Here is a 9,184-nt window from a genome sequence, read left to right on the forward strand (position 1 = left end):
CTCTCTCTCTCTCTCTCTCTCTCTCTCTCTCTCTCTCTCTCTCTCTCTCTCTCTCTCTCTCTCTCTCACACACACACACACACACACACAAACAGGGACCACAATCCACCCAACATAGTCCCTTCTGCTCCCTTCACTGCTTCTCTTAACCTCCCATCCCCAAACACCACTACTTACCCGGCCTGGCCGAAGCTTCGACGACGCTCCATGGAGAGCTGGGCCGGTATCCTGTGATGACGTCCTTCTGAAACGGCTTCAGGCCGTCGCCCACCAGGGCGTGCAAGGCGGGGCAGAGTGTGTGGAGGATCAAATGCCCCACTTCGGGGGTCAGCTGGCTGTCGCCCAGCTGAGCCTGTGGTGGGAGGGAAAGGACGGTGCCAGCGACTGGCAGCTGGGGAAGAGCCAATAGCTCCCCCCTTCCTCAGCTAATTGCTAATTAGCATATCCTAATTAACACGCACATCCTGCCCGCCCACCTTTTTAATCCCAGGAGGCAAATAAAAGCCCACATGGTAACCTTGGCCGAACTGCGAAAGGCTGTTGTGTGATACACACAATTCAGGCATTTCCAAAAAAGACGTTTTGTGCCCCACTTAGATGTCGCCCTCTATTCCGTTGTGCGTACAGGCAGTCCTCCATTTACAGCCGTTCATTTAGTGACCGTTCAATAGTTACGGCACTGAACTGACCTTTTGAACGAGGTTCCGGGCAGTGCTGAAGTGAGCCACGATTTTGTCCACGGAAGCACTGACGGCCATCAGCAGTGCTAGGAAGAAACAGATGGGTGATATCTATCTATCTATCTATCTATCTATCTATCTATCTATCTATCTATCTATCTATCTATCTATCTATCTATCTAATATCTCCATATCTTCCTTCCTTCCTTCCTTCCTTCTCTGTCTATCTATCTATCTATCTATCTATCTATCTATCTATCTATCTATCTATCTAATATCTCCATCATACCTTCCTTCCTTCCTTCCTTCCTTCCTTCCTTCCTTCCTTCCTTCCTTCCTTCTTTCCTTCCTTCCTTCCTTCCTTCCTTCCTTCCTTCCTTCCTTCCCTGTCTGTCTGTCTGTCTGTCTCTGTCTGTCTGTCTGTCTGTCTGTCTGTCTATCTATCTATCTATCTATCTATCTATCTATCTATCTATCTATCTATCTATCTATCTATCTACCTACCTACCTACCTACCTACCTACCTACTTACAATCTTACCTTTTTTCTGTTGTCGAAGCTGTGTAGAGACTGCGTCTCCTGTCCTCGCTGGCCATCCTTGGAGTGAGACCCCAGCAAAGGACTGAGAATGTCGAACTAGAAAAAGACAAAAGAAAAAAAAAGTGGAGAACATAAGAATTAACCTGCCTGAATTGGCTGACGTGCTCCTCTGTGGGCACGATTTACGAATTATTTAATCATTTAATCTCCTTCCCCCCCCCCCGCTCCCCCACTCCCCCTTGCTTTTTCTTTATCCCAGGAGGAGCTTCTTTTCCTTCTCTTCCTGGTGTCTGTTTAAAACGTTGCCAGATCCGTAGAAAAAGACACTGTCAGGTTGGGTTTGAGGCAGTTCTGCCCATCTGGGTTAATTCCAGGCGACTAGCCGAGTCCCAAGAACATCCCTTTGCAATGTAAGGTCAAGCTGATGTTTAAAATCAGAGTTTTCCCAGCTTTGGCAACTTGAAGACTGCGTGGACTTCAACTCCCAGAATGCCCCAGCCAGCAGGGAAATCCTGGGGGCTGAAGTCCACGCATCTTCAGCTTGCCAAGATTGGGAAAACTCCGGTTTAAATAGTCCACTTTAGGAAGAGATTTCCAAGGCTTGTTGAGAGATCACCTTGGTGGATTTTCTCCGACCTCAATTTATTAAATCGGAGAAGGCTAATTTTTACTTTCCAGCTTTCTCTCTGAGACCACTCCCCCCTTTTTGGCTTTTTTAAGAGTCCTTCCCCCCCACCCTCAAAAAGACAGGACCCCCTTTGGGAAGGGCCGATCGCAAAGAGGCATGGAGGAAGGGGGGAGAGGCTTACGTTGGCGAGGGGCTCCCGACTCCTCGGCTCTCATAGTGTCCCGAGAGAATCTCCCCCAGGGACCCTTTCCACCCTGCTTTCCAAGGGGGTCCCGGGCTCCAAGTGACAGCTCGGACACCTGGTGGGTGGGGAAAGCTAAGATGGGGAAGGATTTGCTTGAGGGGAAGAAAGGAGAGAACAGCACAGCCAGATCAGGACTGTTGAGGAAGGGGAGCAGGCTCCGAGCCGGGGGGGAGTACGCTCCGATGGGCGAGAGACGGATGGGGAGATCCGGAGACACCGCCTCGAAAATAGGTCCCTGCGCGGTCGCCAAGAGGCAAACGTCTTCGCAGGACAGGGTCTTCAGCCTTGGACAAAAGGCCCCCGCCGAAGGGTCAGAGGGCAACTCGGACGCTTTCTCCAAACGGTGAGGGTTGGGAAGGGGAGAAGAGGGTCCAGCAGCCTTCCCCCTTGCCAGGGGCAAAGGGACGAGGAGACCCCGAGGCCGAGGGGGGACCTGGTGAGCTGCAGGCGGCGGGAACGAAGGACGAGAAACGGCGAAGAAGCCGGATCAGAGTCGCGAAAGAGCGCAGCCGGGGTTAGGCGAGACCCAGATGGATGGAGGATTTTGGGGTGGGGTGGGAAGAGATATTGGGGAGCCGGTGGAGAACGTGTAGATGACGCAGAAAGAAAGAAGTGGGGGTGGGAAAGCAGCAGCAGGAAAGGGGTACGAAAGCCGGGGTGCAGATGGCAGAGACAGGAGGGAGGGAAGGAAGAGAGGATATGAAAAGAAAAACAAAACAAAACAAATGTTAATTCTGGACACCACAATAAAACAGACATATCATGGGGGGGAGGTACAGCCCACCCACCCACAAAGCCAATACCTCCACCCCACCCCCTCATTTGGAAGCCTGGAATTTGGACTACAATCGCCCTCATTCCCGGCTGGGTGGCCGCTTCCTTATTACTCTCTGCAGCCAAAGCCTACAAGGCAGAAATTGAGGGCGGGGGTCCGTGCATGATATAGAGGTCAAAAAGCCCCCTCTGATGCAAAACGGGGGGGGCTGGACTCTATTTGACCACTTGCACACTGGGGGTTACCAGGAAGACGAGAGCAAAGCCACAATTAACCCCGATTGTCAGGTTCAGCTGCTCTCCTCCTGCTGTCAAAGTAAGCTAAATTCGGATTACCTTTTTTGGGGGGGGGGGAGGTTGGTGAACTTTCTCTGTTTTCTGAAACAGGTAAAGGCAGCTAATTCGGATTCCTGAATTCCGAGTTCTGTGGTCCTTTCGGCCAAGACCCCCTTCCCCCTGGCTCCTTAAATAAAGGCAGGAAGCGAGCCTGCAAACAATCCAGTTTGTTTGCAGGAAAAGGTAAACGAGGAAGTGCAGCAGGACGAAAGCGAAAGTGATTCCCCCGAGAAGCAATAAAATTTAATTTACTCCCAGGGAGGGTGGGAGGAGCATTCAGGAAGCGAACAAAAAATAAATAAAAATCAAAACCAAAAAAAACCAACAAGGGAAACAAAAGCCCAGCCAAAAATCCCCAGGAAAAATTTCCTGTTTTTTTTCTTTCTTTCTCTTATTCTTTACAATTATTGTCTTACTCTTATAGCTGGTCGCACAATTAACCAGTTGTTGAGACTGGATTTGGCATTTTTAGCCTTCCAAGTGGTATATGATTATTATCTTATTGTTGATTGCCTTATTATGGATGGAAACTGATCAAGGAGAGAAGCAACCTAGAACTAAGGAGAAATTTCCTGACTGTTAGAACAATTCGCCAGTGGAACAGCTGGCCTCCAGAAGTTGTGAATGCTCCAACACTGGAAGTTTTTAAGAAGAGACTGGACAGCCTGTGATTCTGCTATTCTGTTTTCCTTCCTTCCTTCCTTCCTTCCTTCCTTCCTTCCTTCCTTCCTTCCTTCCTTCCTTCCTTCCTTCCTCACCACTGGAGGTTTTTAAGAAGAGACTGGACAGCCTGTGATTCTGTTATTCTGCTATTCTGTTTTCCTTCCTTCCTTCCTTCCTTCCTTCCTTCCTTCCTTCCTTCCTCATCACTGGAGGTTTTTAAGAAGAGACTGGATAGCCATTTGTCTGAAATGGGATAGGGTTTCCTGCCTGAGCAGGGGGTTGGACTAGATGACCTCCAAGATCCCTTCCAACTTTATTATTATCATTATCATTATTATTGTTGTTGTTGTTGTTGTTGTCCTACACAAAATAAGTTGAGATTAGATAGGGCAAGAGCCTAGGGACTAGAAACTTTATTTGCCCATCGCCAGGTTGGGGCATATATGTTAAATTGCTCTCTACAGATGTGGGAAAGCAAAATTTTGCTTCTCTTCCTATAAATCTCTTCGGAGGCCATGGGATGGGCGTTCAAACCTCCTTCTATCGACTCATAACCCTGCGAGGTAGGCTCAGCTTCCAATCTCAGTCAGATTTTGCATTCAGGATCTTTTAATATTTTGACACCCCCCCCCAAAAAGACCCAGTCTTTTCTAGCTCACCCCCCCTCCCCAAATACAATCACAAGAGAAAGAAAAGGATCTTACACAAGGGACATCGGCAGGGAATGAAATGGAGAAAGAAATGAAGGGAAAGCGTGTGTGTTTGTTTTTTAAACACCCCCCCTCCCAAGAATTTCCTCATTTCCATGTGGCTCAGCGCTGTGGATGATGGGATTTAATCCAGAGTTAGCGTCAACCTTCCGCTCCGGACTGACGGAATCCACGGCGGGATTCTATAAATCGGTCGGAAAAAAGAACCTGACGTTAAATTTCGTTTTGAATCAGCAGAACGGAAAGGAAATCCAATCCAATTCCGCTGATTTTTTTGTTAAAGAATTCCTAAATAAGCTCCTGATTATTCCTGAATTCCAGATAAAAATCCCTTTTTTTCCGCTGGCCAAAAAAAAAAAAAAAATTCAGCCAGAAAACTTCCTACGGAAGGGAGAATCGCCCACATTTAAAAGGAGCCTCGCAAAATTTAACACATCCCGGTTTTCCAAAATTCACCTACCGGATTGACAGAGTGGGAAAAAGCATTTTTTCCAGGTTTTTTTTTTCCACACCTCCTTAAACCAGAAGAGAGGCAGTCCTCGACTTACGACAACAGTTGGGACCGGAACTTCCGTCGCTAAGCGACACGGTCGTTAAGGGAGTCATCGTACGGCCGTGTCCCAATTTTTGTAACCTGTTTTCCCACGCCCCCTTTCTCCGGTCTCCCTTCCCTGCTCTGCCCCTTCCCGATTGGTCATTAAGCGAATCCTGACTTCCCCGTCGGACTTTGCTGGCTGGGAAGGTCGCAAGTGAGGATCAGGTGACCTCGGGATGTGACTACCGTCGTAAACACATCCCGCCTGGATTTGGATCGCTTGACCGCAGGGATGCTACGAGGGTCAAAAATGTGAAGTGGTCCTCCGTCCCTTTCCTTCAGCACTGTTATGCCTTCAACGTCAAAACGGTCACTAAATGAACCATCGTAAGTCAAGGACGACCTGTACCTCGACTTTAGCACACAGGCAAACTTCCAACTCCCACCCACCCTCAGGAGGAAGAAGGGGAGGGAACAAATAGGAGTTTTTCTGCCCTCGATTGCCTGTACAGACAGTCCTCAACTTACAACAATTCATTTAGTGACCGGCATTGAGAAAAGCAACTTGGGACCTGTTTTTTTTCCCCTCTTACGACCGCTGCAGCGTGCCCGTGGTCAACGGGATCAAAATTCAGGCGCTTGGCAACCGACTCGTCTTTACGACGGTCGCAGTAACCACCACCCTGGGCTCACGGGATCCCCCTTTTGCGACCTTCTGACCATCAACACGACCGTGTTGCTCATTGAACAAGCTGGCACGGTTCACTTAACAACGAGGAAGGTCGTAAAAGGGGGCAAAACTCACTTAACGGCTGTCTCGGAAAATTTGGGCTCCCTTGCAGTCATAAGCCAAGGACGACCCGCAAATAGCAGCCTCTCCTGCTCTCAGAATCCTGGCTCGCATTCCGGTTTTTTTGCTCGCGGGAATCCTGTCCGTCAATCAGTACAAGGGGCAGCACCTTACCCGTAGGGACCCTCCTGTCGCCCGTCTCGGCCTTCCCGGAAACGTCAGGACCCCACCTCGCCTGGGGTTGAGTCTCCAAGGGTCTCCCGAGAGGTTTCGGCTTGACCGCCGCGTCTTCTCCTTCTTCACAGCCTCTTTCCACAATCGGCTGTAGAGCCGGCCGAGACCTCTTCATCCGGGCTGGGATTTCCTTGGCGCCCCACAAATGCCCATGGGCTGCGGCCTCCGAGTCGTTCTTCTCTTGCCCGGACTGACCGTCGGGGACCCCTTGAGCGGGACTCGCCCGCTGGGGGCCTGGGTTGCCCACCTTGGTGGCCAGTTGGCTGTTCTGCTTCCGATAGCGGAGGTCCTTGAACGTGATGACCCCGCGTTGGAGGCTAGGAGGAGAAGGCTCCCCCGAGGAAGTGGGGGGCTTGGTCTCCTGCCTGGTTGCCCAGGAGAGTTGGTGAGACGGAGGCATCTCCGTCTCCGGAGAGAAGACAATCAGCCAATCGCTTTGGTCCTTCTTGGTCAGGAGAAGGGGAGGCGCCACAGTTGCCTTCTTCCTCTTCTGAGCCAACTCGTGAAAGGAAGTGATGGTCTTCTTAGGCGTTTCTCCTTGGGGTTCACCGGGGTGGTGCAACGGGGGCTCAACTGGTGCAGGAGGGACCGGCTCAGGAGATGGCCTCCCCCCTTCACTTCTTCTCAAGCCCTGAAGGCCCCTCTTGGTCCGAGGAGGAATCGGAGGAGGCACGCCTCCAAAACGAGACCCCACCGGTCCGGTGGCCCGGTTCGAGTTGATGTCCACTTGCCCCAAGGAGACGGTGTTGGGCTTGACCTCCTGGGCTGGGAGAGCGTTGCAGTTGGAATCCACCTCCGGCCCACGCGGGGGGACCACCGGCACCGCAGGAGGTGCCCTGCAAGGGCGGACAGGGGGTGGAACGAGAGGAGGAACTTTGATGGACCCAACTTGGGACGATCTAAGTAGGCTTTCCGGGCAAGGAGGAGAGTGGTCAGATGGAGAATCCGGGGAGCTGCTGCTGTACAGACTATCTGGGCTGTCCCAGATATGGGCCTCAGGATGCTCACCCAAGGGGACATTAAGGTTTGGACCTCTCTCTTGGGGGTGGACCAGAACATTCTGTGTGTCCTCCAAGGGGACGATATTGGGTTGGCTTTCCGGACTTCGGGCCTGTTCAGCAGGGAAGGGCTTGCAATACACCGAGACGGGAGACTCGTCCAGGCTGAGGTCTGAGCAGCTGCTGATGGACGAAGAAGTAGGGTCTGAAGGAGATGCTTCCTCCTCATCCTCATCCTCTTCTTCTTCTTCTTCCTCAACCTCTTCTTCTTCTTCATGGTTCGCAGTTGGGCAGTTGGTCAAGGAAGATGGCGTCTGGAGGCCCCGCTTGACCTCAGGCGAGACTGGGTGAGCCTCACAACACCGGCAAGTCAAGGAGGGGTTGTTGGAGTTGGCGTCCACCAGGTTTGGCACCAGGTGACCGCCATGTTCCTCGCATTCGTGGCAGACCGCTTGTTCCCTGGAGGGCGCCAAGGTGTTGGCCTCGTCCTGAAGTTCCGGCCGCTTGGAGAGGTGCAGCCCCAAGGAGACGTGCTGCAAGTGAACGTGGTTTAAGTTGCAAACCAGGCTTTGTTTGGGAGACTGCATGGCTCCGGAGCGCACGGAGAGAAAGGGATGAGAAGCCGGAACCCCGTCCGTCACTTCCGCAGGGCTGTCTCTGAAAAGGAAGATCAGAGTGTCGGGCGATCAAGGAGAAAAAAGAACGGTAGGAAAAGCAGGTGGGGAGAATGAAGGAGGAGAAAAGATAGCATCATATGTTCAAGTTTTCCATTCCTTCTTTCCTTGCTTCCTACCGCCATCTGTTTATCTATCTATTCCTTCCTTTCCTTCTTCCTTCCTCCCATCAACTATTTATCTGTTCCTCCCTTCCATCTCCATCTGTTTATCCCTTCCTTCCTTCCTTCCTTCCTTCCTTCCTTCCTTCCTTCCTTCCTTCTTACATCTTCACCCATTTACTTGTTCCTTCTTTCCTTTTCCATCTCCATCTGTTTATCTTCTATCTATTCCTTCCTTCCTTTTTCCCTTCCATCTCCGTTTATCTATTCCTTCCTTCCTTTTCTCCATCTCCTCCTCCTCTCCTCTCTCCTTCCTTCCTTCCATCCATCTCTTCCTCCTCCTATCCTCCCTCCCTTCCTCCCACCCTTCCTTCCATCTCCTCCTCCTCCTATCCTCCTTCCCCCCTCCCTCCTTCCCTCCCTCCCTTCCTTCCCATGAGCTCATTACACTTGTAGAGCCCCCCACACACACCCAACCCCAAAAAATCCATTTGCATCTTAAATATTGGCAGATACAATCTGTGTGTTAGACATAGCGGGTGCGTTAAGCTGTTTCTCTTCTATTATTCATCAGCCGGATAATATATATATAAAATATATAGTAGAACGATGATGTCTGCAGAAGGTATGTACAGTAAAGACTTTTTTTTAAAAAAAGGAGTCCTTTTCAAGACCCTGGAGTGCCTATTCCCCCTTCCCCAGGTAGACTGCTCTTGGCTGGGCAGGCTCTGCTTCTCGAAGGGGTCTCCCCAAGGCTAATGATAAATGGGATTTACAATCGTGCTAAGACAGCCTACTTTGTCTGTTTCAGCAGCACAGATGGGAGACAGGCTGTTGTTTGCCGTGTCTTGTTCAACCTTCACAAATTCAAGAAGAGAAATTGGGGTTCTCATGACAACAGCAGACCCCTCCCTCTTCAGCCCCTCCAGCGCCCCCCTCCCTTCCTGTTTACAGAAATCTGTCTGTCTGTCTGTCTGTCTGTCTATCTATCTATCATCTATTTCTATCTATTTATCTATTTTTATCTATCTCTACCATCTCTCTCTCTCTCTTTCTCTCTATCTATCTACCTACCTACTACCTACCTACCTACCTACCTATCTATCTATCTACCATCTATTTCTATCTATCTATCATCTATTTCTATCTATTTATCTATCTATTTTTATCTATCTCTACCATCTCTCTCTCTCTCTTTCTCTCTCTCTACCTACCTACCTACCTACCTACCGTCCTATCTATCTATCTATCTATCTATCTATCTATCTATCTATCTA

The 9,184-nt window shown here is 50.3% G+C and overlaps 1 protein-coding gene across 1 annotated transcript in view; it reads right to left on the reverse strand.

Annotated features, from left to right (window-relative positions):
• Positions 1–7,719, reverse strand: part of RUSC1 (RUN and SH3 domain containing 1) — a 12,139-nt gene extending 4,420 nt beyond the window's left edge. Inside the window, exons 1-6 of the mRNA XM_029286200.1 lie at positions 7,465–7,719; positions 6,075–7,392; positions 2,030–2,164; positions 1,221–1,316; positions 690–766; positions 178–352 (exon numbers count right to left, since the gene is read on the reverse strand). Of these exons, the coding sequence (XP_029142033.1) occupies positions 178–352; positions 690–766; positions 1,221–1,316; positions 2,030–2,164; positions 6,075–7,392; positions 7,465–7,719 (2,056 nt within the window). The remainder of the gene's footprint in view (positions 1–177; positions 353–689; positions 767–1,220; positions 1,317–2,029; positions 2,165–6,074; positions 7,393–7,464) is intronic.
• Between the last annotated feature and the right edge of the window lie 1,465 nt (positions 7,720–9,184).

This window comes from Protobothrops mucrosquamatus, unplaced genomic scaffold (genome assembly GCF_001527695.2).
Source record: "Protobothrops mucrosquamatus isolate PMUCROS unplaced genomic scaffold, P.Mucros_1.0 scaffold3084, whole genome shotgun sequence".
NCBI classification, from domain to species: Eukaryota; Metazoa; Chordata; class Lepidosauria; order Squamata; family Viperidae; genus Protobothrops; species Protobothrops mucrosquamatus.